The sequence below is a fragment of the Crinia signifera genome, chromosome 11 (assembly GCF_055691185.1).
Source record: "Crinia signifera chromosome 11, ASM5569118v1, whole genome shotgun sequence".
In the NCBI taxonomy this organism is placed as follows: domain Eukaryota; kingdom Metazoa; phylum Chordata; class Amphibia; order Anura; family Myobatrachidae; genus Crinia; species Crinia signifera.
Window position 1 is genome coordinate 30409445 of NC_139227.1, and position 21646 is coordinate 30431090.

Consider the following 21646-nt stretch of genomic DNA (forward strand, 5'->3'; position numbering starts at 1 on the left):
AATTGACTGAGATGGGAGTTCTAGTTTACATAGGCCCTTATTCAGATATGATCGCAGTACAAATTTGTTCTCAAAATGGGCAAAACCATGCTGCACTGCAGGTGGGGCAGATGTAACTTATATAGAGAGAGTTAGATTTGTGTGAGTTATTTTGTTTCTGTGCAGGGTAAATACCGGCTGCATTATTTTTACACTGCAATTTAAATTTCAGTTTCAACACCCCACCCAAATCTAACTCACTCTGCACATGTTACATCTGCCCCACCTGCAGTGCACATGGTTTTGCCCATTTTAAGAACAAATTTGTACTGCGATCAGATCTGAATAAAGGCCATAGGGTGTTGCTATGGGCAACCAGTCAGAATCTACTTCTTATTTATTAAGCACATTCTAGAAGGTAATTGATAGTAGATGATTGGTTGCCCGTAACAACAACATCCCATGTGAAGTAGAACTCCCATCTTAGTATATTTTCCCCTATGTGTCTGTAGATGATGCACAATCCCGAAAAACATCTAGGACCAGATGAACTAAGCTTGAAAATTGATAAAATGGAGAGTGAGAAACAACCAACCAATCAGCTCCTGTCTGACATTTTTCAATCACAGCCTGTGACATGGCAGGTAGGAGCTGATTGGCTGGCTGTTTATCACTCTCCATTTTATCACTTTTGAAGCTTAGTGTATCTGGCCTCTAATCTGTGGGGGAAAGCTGAATGACTGGAATGACGGCATTGCATGCATTTTCCTTGTGCGTCACTGCCTGGGGGAGATATCAGGACACGGCAGTCCAGCCCAGTACTGTATGAGATGGAAAGTACCCACAATTTCAGGAAACGTCAGTAACACTACAAATTATAACTTACTATAAGATACTGTTTATTTATGACCATCTAACTATACAGCGCGTACATATTCCGCAGCGCTGTACAGATAATATTTGAACATTCACAGTCCCTGCCCCAGTGGAGCTTACAATCTATATTCCCTACCACATGTACACGCACACACAGACATTCTAGGGTTAATTTTGTTAGGAGCCAATTAGCCTACCAGTATATTTTTTGAGCGTGGGGGGAAACCAGAGCACCCGGAGGAAACCCACGCAAACACGGGGAGAATATACAAACTCCACACAGTTAGCCAATGCCGGCCACGATGAGCGATGGGGGGAGTGGGGGCCTTAATACATTCCGCAGAATGGCCCCCGGTAGCGATGTCTCCAGTCACCCCAGTATCTGCATCGTCAGCGACACTGTGCGTACACACTCGAGGAATGTGTACGCACCTTATGCCCTACTTCCTATGTTCTGCTGGTAGCGTTAGAGCTTGGTTGGTTAGCTGGCTGCCATCAGTGACAGGGCTTGGCAAGTTGTTCAGTCTGGAGTGTTTCTATTGGCATCACTGTTGTTTTAAACAACTGCGGTTGGTTAAAATCCTTCGATGGTGAATGGATTTGCAGATGGCCGGGGATCAGCAATCCATTTGCAAATCAATTGCAGATTTGCACGGGGCGTGATTTCACTGGTTGGGCGGCGACTATCTGATCACATGACTCTGCAACTTCACAGAGCAGTGATCAGGTCTGAATCAGGCCCATAGTAATTTACTCGCACACACACGCTCGTATGCAAGCATGCACGCACGCATGAACGCAAGCCACCATTACCGGTCTATCTGCTTTATATATCATTATTAACATGCATTCATTTATAATGGCTTACTACAGATCCCAGCATGCCCTGCTGCACTATTGCTGTTAGAAAATGCTAAAACTATGGCAAGGCATGCTGGGATGTGTAGTTTCCCAACAGCTGGAGGGCCACAGGTTGGACAGGCCTGGTGTAGATAGTTGTTCCTGCTACATTCATAATCAGTTGATGGATTGGACCATAACAAAGGAGGAAGTTAATGTTGAACGTAAAATCTGTGTTTCAGGATCGGGGGAAGTGAGCTGGGAAAGCTCGTTGTCAAATGAAAGTAGAAAATCGAGGAAACAAGGTAATTCTCAAATGCTTAAACTCACGTGGGGGATACAATTGGTTTAGGGCGCCCTCTCATACCGATCTCTAACGTGTCTGACGATAATGTTTTGCCCATGTCGCACCCAAATGTTATCTGGGTGGCTGACAAACAGGGATACGGTCTCTGAGTCACCAGCAAGTTGTTAGACAGTCATTAGGTCAACACCATTAGGTCAACATGCATGTGTCTAGGTCGACATGCAGGAAGGTCGCCATGAGTCCAGGTCGACATGGGTTAGGTTGACAGGGTCATAGATTGTAAGCTGTCTGTTGTTACCCAGTATGTTTATCTCTGTTTACAATTGTAAAGCGCAACGAAATCTGCTGCGCTATATAAGAAACTAAATAAATAAATAAATTAGGTCGACAGGTCATTAGGTCGACATGGGGGTTTTCACTGTTTTTTGAACCGGCATGTAGTTCATGCCATATCATCCACTAGAGCGTGGTGGGAGAATAAAATAGTGTGGCGAGCATATCGAGGCACCGAGCCCGAAGCATGGTGAGTGCAGCGAGCCATGCGAGGGGCAATGCACTTTAACCTGTGTCCATATTGACTGTATCGATATTTGGGTAAAAAAAAACCAGTGAAAAACCCCATGTCGACCTTTTGACTGTCGACTTACCCCATGTCGACGTAATGACCCTGTCGACCTTATGATCCTGTTGACCTAACCCATGTCGAACTAGACTCATGTCGACCTTCATGCATGTCGACCTAGATGCATGTCGACCTAATGGTGTCAACCAATGTCTAACAACTTGCTGGTGACCAACTGATCCACACCCGACAAACAATGTCAATAGTCAAAAGGTCGACACCAAAAGATTGATATGAACAAATTTAACATTGACAAAAGGTTGAAGCAATGAAAAGGTCGACATGGAAAAAGTCCATGTTTTTATATTTCAACCTTTTCTATATAGACCTTGTGCATGGCGTCCTTTTACTGTCGACCTAATGACTGTTGACGTAGACATTGTTTGTTAGCTATACCACACCCCACCCAAGTGGACCTGGTTTAAAATATGCAGCTTGGGCACCCAAAAGAGGGTGTGAGCAGAAATGATGGCAGGGGCGGATTTAAGGGGGGGTGAATGGGGCGGTCGCCCCCCCCCCCCCTAGGCCAGTGGAATCACTGCGGGGGGTGAGGGGTATACTCCTCACTGTCGCCGGCCGCATCTGCACCCACACCTACTAAGTAATGATTGCAGTGATGATGGGGAGGTGATGACGCCGCCTCTCTCACCCAGTAGCTGATATAGCGGGGCTTTCTCCCCCATCCTATTGGCTGGTGGGCTGTAAATTAGGTGGTTTGCCACCCTGATTGCTCACAGACATTGTGGGGTGGGCTGTGTCTGCAGCACTGCCCGGCGGGCACACGTGGGTGTGTGCCCGTTGTGTGCCCGGATTTAGGATGAAGGCGCCTGATGAGCGGGAGCAGCCAAAGCCTGGAGCTCCCTTGTGTGTGCACAGTCCGGCTGCTGGTGTGTCCGCCTGCACATACAGTGTGTTTGTATGTGTGATTTACTATGTATGTATGGTACTTATGTAATATCTGGGCGTCCGATTTTTTTCATTGCATCGCATCGCATGCAATATAGTGGCATACAATTCATGCGATGCGATTTTTCATTGTAAAGACCCGATTTTTAATTGTATAGTCACCCATGGGTGATTTCATACCCCCACTATCCAACTACGCATGGAGTTGATTTTATATAGTGTGGAGAGCGCAGCGAGCCACCGAGCCCGAAGCGTGGCGAGGGGACGCAGAATACATGTAAAGTAATCCGCGTCCCATCGCGGGGCTTGCTGCGCTCGCCACACTATATAAAGTCAACTCCATGCGTAGTTGGATAGTGGGGGTATGAAATCACCCATGGCTGACTATACAATTAAAAATCAGGTCTTGACAATGAAAAATCGCATCGCATGCCTTAAGTAGTGGCCGCATCCCCCCCCTAGAAGAGAAGTCTAGATCCGCCACTGAATGATGGGCGACCACAGCACATGCCCCCGATTGGCTCTGTGCACCTTAAAAACAATTGAATTCCTCATAGACCTCATTTCATTCACTCTACATGTATGCATAACATTGTATATAAATATTAATTTCTTTCTATTTGTTTTTAGAATCTGCTAAGCGTTACAGAGAACAGATAAGAGACTCCTTGCTGGAAAAGTATGGGTTTAAGGTGGCTGATGATCCTGAAGGACAGTTCCATCCAATGTTTATTGATCCACTAATCAAGGAGGTCAAGATGTCCAAGGACCATCCCAGAAATAAAGCTGATGCTGAGAAAAGCTCAGATGCAGAAGGAAGTTTTGATACAGTTAAAATAATTAACCTCTTTAAGAGAACCAGTCTGAGGAAAACTCATGTTATTTTACTGGTGGGAATGCCAGGTACTGGTAAAACAATGCTGACCCACCGAATCTGCTACGAATGGGCACGTGGGGAGTTCAGCCAGTTTACGCTGATATTTCTCTTTGAGTTCCGGCAGCTGAATCTCATCAGCAAACACTTCACTCTCAGGGAACTTCTCTTCAACTTGTTTCTTATGCCAGAACTTGATCCTGAAGAAGTGTTCGAATATGTCCTTCAGAACCCCCAAAAGGTTCTGATCATATTTGATGGACTAGATGAGTTTATTGGCCAATTTGCAACAAGTCCTCCCAACAGTACCCCTGACATTAGCCAAATAACCACCACCTTTCAGTTGTTTTCCTGCCTCTTCTACGGGACATTTATGCGAGGGTGTACTGTCGTTGTCACCTGCAGATCGAAAATATTAAACAGCTTTCCGATGGACTCCGTAAACCGTATGGCTGATGTCCTGGGCTTTGATAAAGAGCGCGTTGAACAATATATTGATGACTTTTTCCACATGAGCGCACTGAAAGACAAAATATTATTCTATTTGCGAGACAATAAAAAACTAATGCACATGTGCTTTGTCCCCGCTTTATGCCACATTGTTTGTGTGTGCTTGGAACATTTACTCAAGACTTCATCAACGAAGTCAGGTCTTCCCCAGACGATCACACAATTCTACGTGGAGATGCTAAAGATTTTTTTACGGAAACGACTGACGTCTTTCTCGGATGAGGAGAGGACATTGAAAACATTCAAACCACTAATATTTAACTTATCTAAGCTCGCACTTATCGGCCTCGATAACGACAAGACGATATTTTATGCCGAAGAAGTTTCGTCAGAGTTGCAGGACTTTGCCACATCTCATGGACTTCTTTCAGTGTTTGAGGTCAAGAAGTTTGAAGGTGACCAAGATGTGGGATATTCCTTTGTTCATCTTAGCTCTCAGGAGTTCTTCGCTGCCTTGCACTTGATGATAAATGAGACAGTAACAGCAACTGTGCTACACAAAAGGCTTTCTCTAAAGTCGAAGTGGAACTTGAAACACAAGAAGAAGGATGACCTCACAGATAATTTTCATATATTCCTTTCCGGGCTGTCATCGACGGACTGTCGGCCATTTCTCTATGAGTTAACAGAGCAAAGCGAGAACCTGATACAAATGAAACAAAAAAAGATTCTGGAATCTCTCATGAGATTGGCAGACACTCGGCTCACAGGGCCCAAGGTGATCGAGCTGTGTCACTGTGTTTATGAGACCCAGGATGAGAATTTGGCCCAGCATGTTGGAGAGCACCTAGCACAGAAATATGAGCTGAAGAATTTCAGGATAACCCCGGTGGACATGACTGCTTTGACGTTTGTTGTTAAACATGGGTCGTGTCTGGTTTCGTTAGATTTTGCAGGATGTCCAATGGAGCTTGACTGCCTGGAAGTCTTAGGAGCATGTAAGAACGTACAAAGTTTAAGGTAATGCGGAGACTTCAGCTACATTATTACTGGTAGAATATTCTTCTACTTCTCTGTAACGTTTAAGGTTGGAATTCAAAAAAATACTTTATATGCCCCAGCATAGTATACTTGGGCTTAATTAATAATGTTCCATTATCAACCAATAGAATATCAACTTGCATTAGTTAACCACAGCTAAAGCAGTAAAGTTGCCCGAAGATGAAAGGCTATACGGTACACTAATTGGGGGTCCATGTCGACTGGTGTCGACCTTGACAAACAAATTTGAAAAACTCATGTTGACCTCTTCCTGTATCCACCTCTTTCATGTCAACATTTTGACCCTGTCCACCATTTTAAGATTATGCTGCCAATCTCACAGGGACCTCTCGGGCCCTTCCGGTTCTATGTTCCCTCCCCAGCGCCACCTGTGCCGCCGATCACTGCTGAAATCTAAAAAAAAAGACCCTCAGTATCCGTGGTTACACCCGGCGTCTTTTTTTGGAAAAAGTATATATTTGTTTTCCATGGTGTATAATGATCCAGGGAAAATGTATTGCTGTATCTTGGTATTGCTTAGAAAATACATCGTCCTGCTTTTCTTTGTACAAATATTTGACAGGAAGCAGCGACTGTCTAAATCCAACATACACGTTATGGATATTTTGTCATTTTTAGTTTCAGAAACCGAAAATATGGCGACGCATTTGCACAGGCGCTCTCCCCGGTGATAGCTGACATGGAATATCTGAAGAAAGTCAGGTACTTTCCAAGCACTTGACTCCTGCTTCTAATTGTCTCTGTAAACATACGGTGTATTATCTGACCTTTCATCTTGCAAGTAGAAAATAATTATAGGTATAAAACTCATAGAGACAACGGTATAAAATTTTTTGTCAAAGCGTCTAGTTCAAAAGATATCCCAATACAAATAATGGCTTAAGGTGCGTACATACGGATAGATTTGGCCAACGATCTGGGCGTTCCCGATCGATTGAAACGACCAATCGTTCAAATCGTTCCGTGTGTATGAACGATATATCGAACGGTGCGCGTACCCGACGGTCGTTGGTAGAGGTCGCTGATCTTTCCTGCATGCAGAAAGATCAGCGACCAATCGTTTCATGTGTATGCACGATGAACGATTTGGTAAGGCTGATTGACTGGCTCCATCTCCCTCCACCATCGTTAAAGATCAATCTTTCATGTGTAATCGTTTGCTCAATCGTTCATCATTTGTCACCAAATCGTTTGTGCAGGAGGTTCAGAGGAAATCGTTAACGAGATTGAATCGTTGGACAAATCTATCCGTATGTACGCACCTTTAATAAGTAAACATGAAAAAATCTAAATATCATGTTTAATATGTTTTATATGCAGTTTATTTGATTCTTAAACAAAGGTTTTATTATTTCTTTCACTTCATTTTACCAGAGGTACTGTACAAATGGCAACTGGGTTTACGTATTAGAATATTTTTTTTTGTTACAGCAAATTTTCTATTAAGTTTTTGCTTACAAGTACAATATTGCTCATATGTTTTTGTGCGGAAGGTATGGTATTTATCAGTGGTTGGTTCCCAACCCTGGTCCTCAAGGACCCCCAACAGTGCACGTTTTCCAGTTCTCCTCACAGAATCACAAGTGACATAATTAGCTCCACCTGTGGATCTTTAAAATGTGTCTGAATAATGAGTGCACCTGCTGGGTGACCTGGAAAACGTGCACTGTTGGGGCTACTTGAGGACCAGGGTTAGGAACCATAGGCAGGACAAATCCAACTTCCAACCCAAACGGGCAGAATTAATTCAATTGCGCAATTTGGCCTGTTTTCACACGATTCTGATGGATCGGGCTGATAAATATGATGTTTGACATCTGAATCGACCCGTTGCAGGGTACTATGCGCATCAGGTTGGAGTCGGAGTTCAGACGTGCTGCACATAGGATAAATCGCAGCTGTCAGCTGCGCATTGCGGATGCTTTTTTAACACCTGCGATGTATCGTATCTGATTTCCCTTGAACACCCTCAGCAACTCCCGGGGAGCAGTGTTCCCTCTAAGCTGTGCGCACGTGCGCGCGCACACACCTTGAGGAGCGTGCGCACAGACATTACAACTGAGCGCACAAAGCAGCAGTGGTCCCTTTTTGCAGTTGTGGACTCAATTAATGTGTGTTTCACCCATTAACTACATTGTGTACTGTATTTTGAATGTTTAAATGTTTAATATCATTTTGAAGTAAAGTTAACACAAATGCTGAATGTCATTTTCCAGTTATATATAAGTGACGCACAAAATTTTTAATTTCATTCCAAAGTTGCACAGCCAAAATCTTTAGCCGCACACAGCCTTCGTAAAATTAGAGGGAACATTGCCGGGGAGTCCTTGCGATAAATCGGAAAACTGGAAATAGATAGAACAGTCTTACTGGCACTATGGGGAAGATACATTCAGACAAAATTAAAACTCCTCAAATTCAGTGATGAACAGAAGTCCTCATCGTGGTCCGATCCATTCATTAGCAAAGGAAACATATAAAAGAATCGTGTAATATTGTAACACAAAGTTGGTTCCACCCTAAGTGATAGGGACAAAAAGGTCATGGTTGCGTCCGCGTTTTTTTTTTTTTCCTGGATCCCAATTCCGATATTGAGGGCACCACTCTCATGTGAAGAAAGGATAATACTCTGCTCTGTACTCTGTACAGTATGCTTACTTTAAATAAGCTGGCATCACATAAAGGTTTCTTTAATCCTTCTCGTCTTCATAAAAGACCATACATACAAAAATTTGTGTTCGTCTTGGATAAATAATGACTTTAATGAATAATGTGAGTGATGCCAGCTTATTTAAAGTAAGCATACATGTGAGCAGAGTATAATCCTTTCTTCACGTGTATACAGTGATATACAGAACACTATGCAATATAATGTAATGGGATGCAGTTACAATCCCGGCGGTCGGGATCCCGGCGTTCAGAATCCCGACGCCGGAATCCTGACCGCCGAAATGCCGACACATTCTCCCTCCGTGGGTGTCCACGACACCCCTGGAGGGAGAATAAATTAGTGTGCCGAGCATAGCGAGGCACCGGGCCCGCTGCGTGGCGAGCGCAGCGAGCCCGCAAGGGGGGGCGATCCACGTCCCCCCCTTGTCGGCATTTCGGCTGTCAGGATTCCGGCGTCGGGATTCTGAACGCCGGGATCCCGACTGCCGGGATTCAATACTGAATCCAATGTAATATGCATAGGGCTGACACTACCCCCAGCCAGTTTTCTAGGGCATGTGAAACTGAATGATTACATACCGTCACTCTACCAGTCCTTTCAATGGTCTTGTGGTGACCCAATGTCTGATATTATATGGCCGTATGAGTTGTGTTGTCAAACCCCTCCTCTCCTCTTGCTGCCCGGTAAGAGGCAGTGGCAGTTGAGTTGTAACGAGGGGGTTCCTAACCGATTTGGCACCCAATGGGCTTAACTAAGCATAGATCACTAATCATAGAATTAGCAGTGGAGGAGAAAGTCACCGCCAGACAGACAAAAAAAACGCCCCTTTCAAAATTGTGAATGGATCGCTAATCACCATACACAATTCCCAAACCATTAAAGAGACTTTGCTGTCCGTGCAAATGTGGGTCTGAAGCTGACAGGTTGGAAGTGGTCATTGCTGACGTCACAGACCCTCCCCAAATATTTTTTAGAGACACACAGAAAGTGGAAGGTTACCACCTCCAAACGTGGCTTCCCGTCATACTCCGACCATATTGTTTTTATGATCCATACGTATGTGTGATGCGTACAGTAGGCATGCGCTCGATTTGCGAATTCTCTGATCAGCGATTCATGCTGAATTAGGCCCAATATTACCTTATCACACATATCTGTTAGATACATTGCATGGAACGTAATCCAGTAAATGCTCTTTCTTGTGCTGTTTCCCAGATTGACAACAGGGCGACTCACAGCCGTTGGTGTTGCCGTTATGATGCAGTCATTCCTCTGCTGCAGGGCTCTGCAGGAAATAAAGTAACTCATTTTATTTTTTATTCAGTTTACCGTGAAAACTTTCACATATCCGTCACATCCGTAACATGGATGTAGATGGGGGTAATTCGTTCAATTTGGTTGCAAAGTAAAAAAAAAAAAAAGCTAACGTTGCACCTGGACAAACAATGTTGCAACGCAAGAGGTGCAATGCATTTATTCATTTGCATGCAGGGTAAATGCTGGCTGCTTTTGCATGTACATGCTTGACAGCTTTATTGTTGCACTGCAATTGTGTAAGCAAGATCACAGCTGCCATCTTTTCCTGATTCGTCACAAGAGAAATAGGTTTTAACTATTCATCAATATTTGTCCTTGGAAATGTCCCTGTTTTTTACTTGAATGATCATTTATCAAAGTCTGATAAGTCTATTAAGTCTTGAAGCCTTTTTTGTGTGTGTAGGTGCGCCTGCTAGTATATATAAAAGTGCTGGATAACGGTTGCAAAGCAATCTGCACTGTTGTGAAACAGGGCAAAGGTCACATCAAAATCCACTCTAGCACCTTTTTCTCAATCGGATTGGTCCACTGGGGAGTCAGGAGATCCCTAGGGGGGCCCTCTGATTGAAAGAGCATTAACCCTTGGTGCAACAGCACACTGGGTTTGTTTTGTTAATTTTTTTTTTTTTGTACTGCTCGCAGTGCAGATGCTGCCCAGAGGGCTCCAAATAGGGCAGCTGTAAAGCCCTGTACACACAGGGCGATATATCGCCGAGCGATATATTGCTCACGCTGAGCGATATATCGCTCGGTGTCCCGTTTGCATTAGCGACCAGAGATGGTCGCTGATGAAAAAGAAACTGTCGGTGGAGCCCGGCAGTGGAAATCAGCTGGTCACTACGGGCAGAAAACGGGAGCGCTCACCCGGCGATTTATCGCCGGTGTACACTCCCATCACTGGCAATATGGTCGCTCAGCCACCATATTTCCAGCGATATTTGCTATAATCGCCCCCGTGTGTACGCACCTTTAGTTTTGTTGTACAGCACTCTATAGTACGCTCCTATTACAGAGCAGCATTAAATAGTGCTTAGTAGACGCTGGTGCCCACAAGTTTTTTGGTGAAGTTTTTGTCATTTGTTGAAAAACAGAAATAGAGAAAAAAATTGTTTTTTTTTTAGGGTAGAGACTGTTAAACATATTATAAGCTATGTTGATTGATGATTATATCAGTGATGTCTAGTATATTGACATTTCCCTAACAATATAGCACTAATGTTAATACTTATACTGTTTGTGCTCCCCGCAGCTTGCAGGGTAACCACATAAAGACAGAAGACATGGTATCATTAATCTCATTATTTTCTGAGATGGAGCATTTAAAACTTTTGGAGTAAGTGCCATATTAAACTATTATTTTTGTGTGTATTTGTAACTTTAACGATATGACTTATAATACTTGTGTACAAAATACTGAGGGAGACCTTCTAAAGAGGACCAGGGACGTGTAAAGGGGCCTACACATGGGGAGATTTGGCTGAGCATTCTGAGCGATGCTACATTGAAGGCTACATTGAAGGCTTTCAATGAACTGATTTAAATTTGCAGGGGTGGAGAGGTGCCCCCTTGGTAACAGGAGCCAGGGCTCCAAAAGGAGCCCATCCCTGCGATGTGCTAAGCCGGGCGCATGCGCAGTTAGCGTTGACCCCCCAGCAGTGTGGTGTGTAGCCCATAGGCTACAATGGGCTACTGCCATCTCAGAATGTCGGTAGCCCAGGGATGCGCTGCTGCCCGACAGTGGCGTAAGTTCATCCCAGGTGCCCGGAGGCAAGATGAATGCTTGTGCCCCCCCCCCCACAAACCCTTTGATATATAAATATATATATATATATATTTATATATCAGAGTGCCAACGATTATATATATATATATATATATATATATATATATATATATATATAAATAATCCAGTCAATGGCACTCAGTGGACTTTGTACTGTGGCTACTATTGTCTTATTTTTATTTTAAAAAAGGTCCCCTAAATGCCATTGACTGAATCAAGCATATATTACATTATGGCCCTCATTCTGATTGACCCGCCCGCCGCACGCATCGCAAATCTCCCCACGCGCATGCAACTGGATATTTTGCATAAACATCCATTTGCAGATTGCATGTGGGGCAGAAGTCATTCGATGGTCACCGACCATTGAATGATTTCTCAAGCGCTTGCAGATCTAAGTCAGTCTCTGCTGACTTAGATCTGCAGCGCCCCTGTACCTGGTGCATTTTCATACGCTTTCATGGGAACACCCATGAAACGCAGGGTGTTCCTATGGGCGCAACCCATGTCCGCCACCCTGTGACCCCGTCCACACTGCTGCATGCGAACGGGCTGGCGAGTAATAAATTTGCTGCACCCGCTCGCAATAAGCGGCTGCACATGCGCATAAAAGTTTATGTGCATGCATAGTTGCCCAACATAGCTCCCCTGTGCGAATGCCACCCTCAAATTACAACTAGTACATTATACACAGCCCCCCTCCCCCCAAATTACACCCAGTACATTATACACAGCCCCCCTCCCCCAAGTTACACACAGGACATTATACAAAGCACCCCCCCCCCCCCATATAATACACCCGGTACATTATACACAGCCCCCCTCCAACAAGTTACACACAGGACCTAATACACAGCACCCCCCCACACAAGTTACTCACAGGACATTATACACAGCACCCCCCCCCCCCCATATAATACACCCAGTACATTATACACAGCTCCTACATCAATATTACACCCAATATACACTCACCCAATTGTCTTTCTTGTGGTGTCTGCTTCTGAAGTGAAAAGCAGGGAGCCACCTGGCATTGTGGGAGGGGAGGCAGCATAGAGCAGGTACAGGAGCTAGACCAGGAAGAGCAGGGCTCAGGATACAAGCAGCCCACAGTGTGGTGGGCGGGGCCAGCCTCGGGGAAGCCAGCTTTACCACCTGATGTGTACACAGTCTGTCAATGTCAAACTGCCTTCCAGCGCGGCGCGTGCAGAGCAGGCCGACCACCGCAACTACAACCCAGCAGTTAGCGCTGTTGATGTCTCACCCCACCTCCTGGGATTTCACTGAGGTACCCCAGCCACAGTTCTTCCTGTCCCGGCAGCCGCCGTTAACCCTGTCCCCGTAGCCACAGTTCTTCCTGCCCCTTAGCCCACCACATATATAGTCAGGGCCTGACCCTGTATCACTAAAGTGCATTGGTCCGAGGGGAAGATGGCACCCAGCCCCCCCCGGCCCAGCTCTCCACTGCTCACCCCTCACAGGCTGCTGCTGCAGACTCCCGCACGACTTCTGGCTCCTCGACACCACTGACACGGTGGGGTGGCCGCTGGCTTGCTCAGGCTAAGGGCGGATGTCAGGCGACGGATTTCTGCAGAGCAGTGAGTACTGCAGCCAGGTGACAGGGAGGGAGGGGGGTCGCCGCGGCCACTGCACACAAGGGAACAGCGGGGTGCCGCTGCATAAGTATAGTGCATACTGCCGGGCTGTGTACTGCTAAATTAAGCACTAATGAGCAGAGCGGAACATCGGGAGGCAATGGAGCCAGTGCCCCCTTTAAGCCTGGCGCCCGGCGGCAGATGACTCCATTGCCTCCGGGAGTTCCGCCACTGCTGCCCGATGTTGATGGGCTGGTCCAGTCATCCAGAGCACAGGTGGAACTACCATTGGTGCAGTAGGTGCAGTGCACCGGGGTCCCTGAGGAAGGGGCCCACTGCTGCCCCTTTCACCTTCTTCCTGTCACCACTGTTTTTCCCTGTCACCCTCTGCCTCTCCCTGTCACCTTCTGCCTCTCCTTTTCACCTACAGCCGTGTTGCATACTGTGAACTTACAGTAGGTTGGAGTAGGGGAGGGGGCCCATATTATATTTTTGCACCTGGGCCGACCACCCACAAGTTCAGCCACTGACATTTGGGCTAGATTTATTAAGCTTAAATAAGTAATAAAGTGGAGGGTGATAAACAACCAGCCAATCAGCTCGTACCTGTCATTTTATAAACCCAGCCTGTAGCATGACAGGTAGGAGCTGATTGGCTGCTTGTTTATCACTCTCCACTTTATCACTTTTTGAAGCTTTATGCATCTGGCCCATAGAGAGAAACTGGGGGTGGTTGAGCATAGACAGGAGCTGGTCAAACAACATGGAGGTGCGTCGTGGGGCCAGACCACTGTGATTCATGGAACGCTCCTGTGAACACACACACACACACACACACACACTCTACAATGCCAGGTCCTTCCCTGACAGGTGTAATGCTAACAATGTGCTGTGGATGAGTAATCGTGGCTTTTCTGTCCTCCAGCCTGAGCCACAATGAGCTACACGTGATGGGAGTACTCACATTGCTAAGGGCAGCTGTTATGTGCCCGAACACAGCCAGTGTGCAGATAACGTGAGTATGAGCAGTTGTGCGACCATTACTATAATAGAACAGATGTATTATATCACAGGTCTTCAACCTGTGGCCCTCCAGATGTTGTGGAACTACATGTCCCAGCATGCCCTGAGGTTTTTTGGCATGCCCTTATAGGAAAAAATGTGGCAATGCATGTTGGAACATGTAGTTTCACAAGATCTGGAGGGCCACAGGTTGAAGACCCATGTACAGTTATATGGACTTGTATCACTTTATTTCCATTTTTTATCCTCAGAGGGGACACGGCTGCCATCATGTTCTCTTCAGAAAACTCTCATCCTCAGAGGTAAATAGCAAAGAGTTGTATATGTTATACTCACATTAGATTTAGATGAGTTTATACAATGTCATACGGTTATTCCACAGCGCTGTGTAAACAATATTTCCGTCATTCATATGAGTCCGTGCCACAGTGGAGCTTACAATCTATGGGCCTAATTCTGGTTCACTCACAAAAAGCAAATTCTCTTTCTAATAGAGACAACCATGCTGTACTGCAGGTGGGGCAGATGTAACAGGTGCAGACTAAGTCATAACCTCCAACATGACCCATTCCGTTAGGTACAAAATGCTCTGTTCCAGGACTTCCCTCTTTAAATCATTTTAAATCATTGATGGCGATCCCTAGTTTCCAATACTAATAAAGTGCTTCTGTGCAGCTCTCCACAGCTCAAAAAAGCTAGGAACGAACCTCCTGGGGTGAAAAAGAAAAGTCTGAGGTAAGTTCAATTATCTGATGCTCATTTAAAAACAAAGTTCTCGTGGGAGACTGCTTCTTTCTTTCTAAAGACACTAGTAAGCCCGCTCAAAGCAAATGCTTCGAAAGCTAGTCTGTTACCTTGTGATTGCCTCTGTGTCTGTGCATGTGGGAGAGAGAAAGAGATGTTGTTTCACTCGCTGCCAACACCTATCAGTGTTTCGGAGACACACAATCAGACATTAGGCAAATATATAGATGATAAAAATATAGCCCACACCAAAATAGGACCATGTTCCAATCAGCATAAAAGGTTGCACCCTGTTACATTGCATATGTAAAGCTACATATACAGGGGTATAGGTAGGCCAATCCCGGGGCATTTTTTTTAAATAAAATTAAAAAATGCTCAATCCCGGGATCCTGGGATTGGCCTCCCTAATAAAAAAATGACCCTGCAAATGTCGCTGTAAAGGCCAACTTTTCCCTCCCCCGCCAATCCTCCCCATCCCCCTGCCCTGCGCTGTCACTTACGGCAGGTGACAGGCAGCAGCAGAACCATCTACACTGGTCACGTGGCTGGCTGGAATGGCACAGCAGGCTGGTGGCCAGGTGACCGTGTTCGGGACAGAGTGCTAACAGGCATGGCGGCGGCCATGTGATGTCAGTGGTCACGCTGTGCAGCCCAACCACCGCCATTCCTGTCAGCACACTGTTCTGAACAGCGGCACCGCTGGGCGTCAGTAGCAGTAGGCAGCATCTGAGCCATATTCTAAGGTGCAATAGAAGGGGGGAAAGGGGGAAATGGGTATGTCAATCGCACAGGAGGTAAGTTATCGTCAAAAATATCGGCCCCTCATGTATGTATTGGGAGTACAACTCAATAAAGTCTGGAGGGTGTGCTAAGACTGGACAGCTGATTAGAGCAGAAGTTCATGTGGACAGAAACGGGATGTCACTGTGTGGTGCACCCAAAGAATACGTATTAAAATGTAACCTTTATTTAATTAGATAGATAAAATGTAGCGAAAATATAACAGACACAAGACATTAAACACATAACATGTAGTAAAAATGGATATCTTTATCCATGCGACGTGGGACCCCCGTTCCCTTAATAGTAATGTATTCACTCTCAATTAGTGTTCTGAGAAACTGTCTTTGAAATAAGCTTTATTAGGTCTCACTGTGTTCACGATAGAAATAATCACACTTAATTGTATCAGCAAAATTACTGAAGGCTTCTATGAGCCTAGATGGAGTTGATTCTACGTGCTGTTGTGTATCTTGGTTACGCTATATGAGGTTTACACTGCACGAGGGACGTTCCAAAGGAGTCTCCGTGCAAGGTATATTTGGGAATAAGCCTCCGTATAATTGTCTGTGTATGTGACACAGAGTTCAGATAGTACCGGCTAGAGCGCAATCACATAGGCGGCATGGGAGCGCAAACGCTCGATCACGATTATCCCGTGCGGCCGGTTGATGCCTCAGAAGTCAGGGGGTCGCAGTGCTACGCGTCACGCACTGCGTTTCTCTCGCTGACTCTGGTGTTAGCGGAGCTATTGAGACGCACGGACCTTAAAATAATATATTTAAGCTAGACAGATCAGAAATGCATTCAATGGGTAAGGGGAGTGGGGGGTAGCCACGAAGGTACGGTCGGCGTACGCTTCGCCACTAGCTTCCCTGACGAAGCTAGTGGCGAAGCGTACGCCGACCGTACCTTCGTGGCTACCCCCCACTCCCCTTACCCATTGAATGCATTTCTGATCTGTCTAGCTTAAATATATTATTTTAAGGTCCGTGCGTCTCAATAGCTCCGCTAACACCAGAGTCAGCGAGAGAAACGCAGTGCGTGACGCGTAGCACTGCGACCCCCTGACTTCTGAGGCATCAACCGGCCGCACGGGATAATCGTGATCGAGCGTTTGCGCTCCCATGCCGCCTATGTGATTGCGCTCTAGCCGGTACTATCTGAACTCTGTGTCACATACACAGACAATTATACGGAGGCTTATTTCCAAATATACCTTGCACGGAGACTCCTTTGGAACGTCCCTCGTGCAGTGTAAACTTCATATAGCGTAACCAAGATACACAACAGCACGTAGAATCAACTCCATCTAGGCTCATAGAAGCCTTCAGTAATTTTGCTGATACAATTAAGTGTGATTATTTCTATCGTGAACACAGTGAGACCTAATAAAGCTTATTTCAAAGACAGTTCTTCAGAACACTAATTGAGAGTGAATACATTACTATTAAGGGACCGGGGGTCCCACGTCGCATGGATAAAGATATCCATTTTTATTACATGTTATGTGTTTAATGTCTTGTGTCTGTTATATTTTCGCTACATTTTATCTATCTAATTAAATAAAGGTTACATTTTAATACGTATTCTTTGGGTGCACCACACAGTGACATCCCGTTTCTGTCCCCATGAACTTATATTCTAAGGTGCTGTGGCTGTCCTTAAAAAAAGGGGTGATTTTGCATGGGGGCGCTAATCCTGGGATTCAAAGCCTGCCGAATTTAGGCCAAATCCCAGGATCCTGCCGATCCCGGGATTGAGCTCACTACCCTTATACAATTATCGGGCAAATCACCCAATCTCAACTGATTGGCCCAATAGTTGTATAATTGTGTATTCTGAAGCATAAACAGAGAAATGGCTTAAAAAGTGTGCGCTGCGGATCCCTTGTGGCGCCATATAAATAAGGATAATAATAATAATAATAATAATAATAATAATAATAAAACGCATACTGATCACATAATTGCTCTAAGGAGCATAATGTTTATCTGATCTGAGCGATCGAAATAGTGTCTACCCCATATAACAATTGTTTGTCTTTCATTGCAATACCTCATGGCTCATTATATGGCCTTGTTTGTACGGCGCTTAAGGCTACTGGTTTCCCTCCGCCCCTGACAACCCTGAAGCCCTGCCTCCACCTTGTAATTGGCCCTCGGGCCAGTCAGTCAAATAAAATGGATGACCATCAATACGTAAACCTATCAATGGTCATCCATCACATAGTTTTTTGCTATTGATGGCTGTTGCGGTATCACCATGGATGGCAACCATAGATGGGGACGGCACCGATGGCCATCCATATACTGTGTAGTCCTTGAAGGGTATCAGACTATCACTGCAGATTGGAACCAACCTTTGTTTGCTTTCGACCTTTAATTTACTTGTCATTTTTATTCCAGTCTTCAAAACTGTAACCTGACCCCTGAGCACGTTCCTTTGCTGCTTGAGATTCTCACAGGCTCACAACTTTCCCACCTTAAGTATGTAACATGAGGAAATACTATATGAACATCTGTAACTCTATCTCTCTCAGTTTATACTCTATGTTATGCAACATTTTACAGTGGTAATGGTTTTTGTGTATTAAATGGTATTTTATTGTAAACACTGGACTGTCTGCAACTTGTAGATACTATTTATATGTAATGTGTGTGCTGCTTTTCATACCATTATAGCATTAGCTAAATTATTAGCGACACCAAATAGTCTAATTAAACAAATGTGTTTAATTTAAGAAAGATTACTAGCAAAAAATCTTACCCTCATCCATAGCAGCAGCAGCATGCTATGGATGAGTGCACACCAGCACAAATGATAAGATGCTGTGTGATCATGTGCTTCTGTCTCTCTCTTTTTAGTGGTTCCCACAAGGGGGGGGGGGGGGGAGGTAATGAGAGTTGTCAGCAGAGACTCCTGAGCAGCTAAGCAAATCACAGTGATTGCAGAAAATCACTGTCCTAGCAAAAAAACTACTTAGGGTCACCCATGGCAGAATCTAAAGAATCTGGGAGATTAAAAGTACAATGCAGGGTAGCAGTGTCGGACTGGGGTATAAAGGGCCCACCAGGGAAATGCACTCATAGGGGCCCACCGAGGGGCAGGGTCATTTGCTTTAAGGGGTGTGGCCTCCTGACTGAAGGGGTGTTGCCTCCTGACCAGAGAGGTGCGCCTGCCCATGCCTTTCCTGTATCCTAGGGTCCTCTTCCTCTTCTGGCTGCACAGTCTCTTGAGCCTTGTTTCGTATTCCCATTGTTTCCATTATGCTGCTGACAGAGGAGGGTGACTGCAGGCCCTGCTATGATCATTGGCTGCACACATACTGTGGCTGCAGCAGTTGGCTCCGGCCGTGCACTGCTACCCTTTCTGCGGTTGCATACCAGCCAGATTGCCGCACAGACTGCATGGGCTACACTGCGCCAGGCTTCAGGACTGAGACTGAGCATAATATAACATAATTATTACCAGCCCTGCTTCTCTACCCACTGCTTGTAATAATTATGTGGGTGAGGTTATGCAGGGGCTGGCTGGCAACTTTCAGTCTGGGGGACAAATGGTACGAAGTGGCCCATGGATTTTCTACCAGCCCATCGCGCATATCTCCCTTACTGTCCACTCCATAGCTGTCTCATATAGGGGGGTATTCAATCTGTGCCAATATTTCCTGACAGGGGAAATATCAAATATGGCGAGTATTTGCGAACCCTGCTCGCTGCAAAAATTTTCACTATAATGCCAATTACACATATGTAATGTCCTTTAACATAATGCCACATACCGTAATGCCCATTACACATAATGCCACATACCGTAATGCCCATTACACATAATGCCACACACCATAATGCCCATTAAACATAATGCCACACACCGTAATGCCCATTACACATAATGGCACATACCGTAATGCCCGTTACACATAATGCCACACATCGTAATGCCACACACTGTAATGCCCATTACACATAATTCCACACACCGTAATGCCCTTTAACATAATGCCACACACCATAATGCCCATTAAATATAATGCCACACACCGTAATGCACATTACACATAATGCCACATACTGTAATGCCCATTACACATAAGGCCACACACCATAATGCCCATTAAACATAATGTAATGCCCATTACACATAATGCCTATATATATATATAGCATATGAAGCATATCTGTGTGTGTATATATATATATATATATATATATATATATATATATATATATATATATATATATAAAAAACAAACAGAAGTGGTCAGGAATTGCGCTCAGGAGAGGGCCTTTCGACCAGCTGCAACTCTGGAACGACTCTCCTGTTAGTGAGAGACACAAATAGAGTACATGAAAAAAGGGGGGTTGTCCAGAGTGCGCTTCCAGTAGTACCACCTAGCCAATAAGGGTATAGAGTCCCAACTTTATGTGATCCTGCCGTCACTTATATCCAAACGGAGTGTTCATAAGCTTCAAAATAAAACCGAAGACTTCGAATTTTAAAAGATGGTTCTTTATTAGAAGCCCAACGCGTTTCGTCTACACGACTTCATCAGGGGCAATGACATGGCCTGGTGTGGCCAGAAATCCAGACAGAGGTGAACAAATGGAAGTATCCTTTTACATATACAGTTAAAATCGGTATTGGTAGGTATGGGAGATAAGCGCCAAAAGGGATAAATCTCCAAAAATAGCTCCTTGAGAGGAGATAAAGAACCTAGGGGGTGGAATCCAAAATATACGACTGGAGGGAATGTCTTCCTCTCTCACAGCCAGCCAGGTAAAAGCAAATATAGTGTGATCCACAGCAAGAGAATATAGGTGCTTACTCCACTGCAGACCAGGATGGTCTCATCCTGGTCTGCAGTGGAGTAAGCACCTATATTCTCTTGCTGTGGATCACACTATATTTGCTTTTACCTGGCTGGCTGTGAGAGAGGAAGACATTCCCTCCAGTCGTATATTTTGGATTCCACCCCCTAGGTTCTTTATCTCCTCTCAAGGAGCTATTTTTGGAGATTTATCCCTTTTGGCGCTTATCTCCCATACCTACCAATACCGATTTTAACTGTATATGTAAAAGGATACTTCCATTTGTTCACCTCTGTCTGGATTTCTGGCCACACCAGGCCATGTCATTGCCCCTGATGAAGTCGTGTAGACGAAACGCGTTGGGCTTCTAATAAAGAACCATCTTTTAAAATTCGAAGTCTTCGGTGTTATTTTGAAGCTTATGAACACTCCGTTTGGATATAAGTGACGGCAGGATCACATAAAGTTGGGACTCTATACCCTTATTGGCTAGGTGGTACTACTGGAAGCGCACTCTGGACAACCCCCCTTTTTTCATATATATATATATATATATATATGGACACACAGATATGCTTAAATTAAAAGTGCACTATGGGTATAACAGAGCACCTCAGTTGGAACAGATCAGAATTATTGAACCAAAATTCCTTTAGGGACCCTATGTTAGGGTCAGTGTGTAACATTATCTGACAGCCAGGGACCGAGTTTATTTATGAACATACAGTCTGAAGGCGCGTGGGCTCTGTCTGTGCCTTAAGTGGGCCAGGCAGGTGGGCAGTGCACTGGGTAATAGTGGTGTAGCTAGGTGCCATGGCGCCCGGAGCAAGGGCATGTTTCGCGCCCCCCTGTAGTAGGTGAGGCTCCTGCGCAGTGAAAAGTGGGCACGGACCAACATTATACCACACACCGTAATGCCCATTGCACATTAGTGAACTTTGTAATTCCAATTACACATAAGCCCACACATGATGCCCACGACATACTATATAACACTCCG

The 21646-nt window shown here is 45.0% G+C and overlaps 1 protein-coding gene across 3 annotated transcripts in view; it reads left to right on the plus strand.

The window, feature by feature from the left end:
- Positions 1-21646, plus strand: part of NLRC5 (NLR family CARD domain containing 5) — a 127760-nt gene that overhangs the window by 5282 nt on the left and 100832 nt on the right. For all 3 annotated transcript variants that reach the window (XM_083165094.1, XM_083165095.1, XM_083165096.1), the window contains exons 3-11: positions 1938-2000; positions 4161-5874; positions 6535-6618; positions 9803-9886; positions 11154-11237; positions 14208-14297; positions 14557-14607; positions 14981-15040; positions 18241-18321. In XM_083165094.1, the coding sequence (XP_083021220.1) occupies positions 1938-2000; positions 4161-5874; positions 6535-6618; positions 9803-9886; positions 11154-11237; positions 14208-14297; positions 14557-14607; positions 14981-15040; positions 18241-18321 (2311 nt within the window). The remainder of the gene's footprint in view (positions 1-1937; positions 2001-4160; positions 5875-6534; positions 6619-9802; positions 9887-11153; positions 11238-14207; positions 14298-14556; positions 14608-14980; positions 15041-18240; positions 18322-21646) is intronic.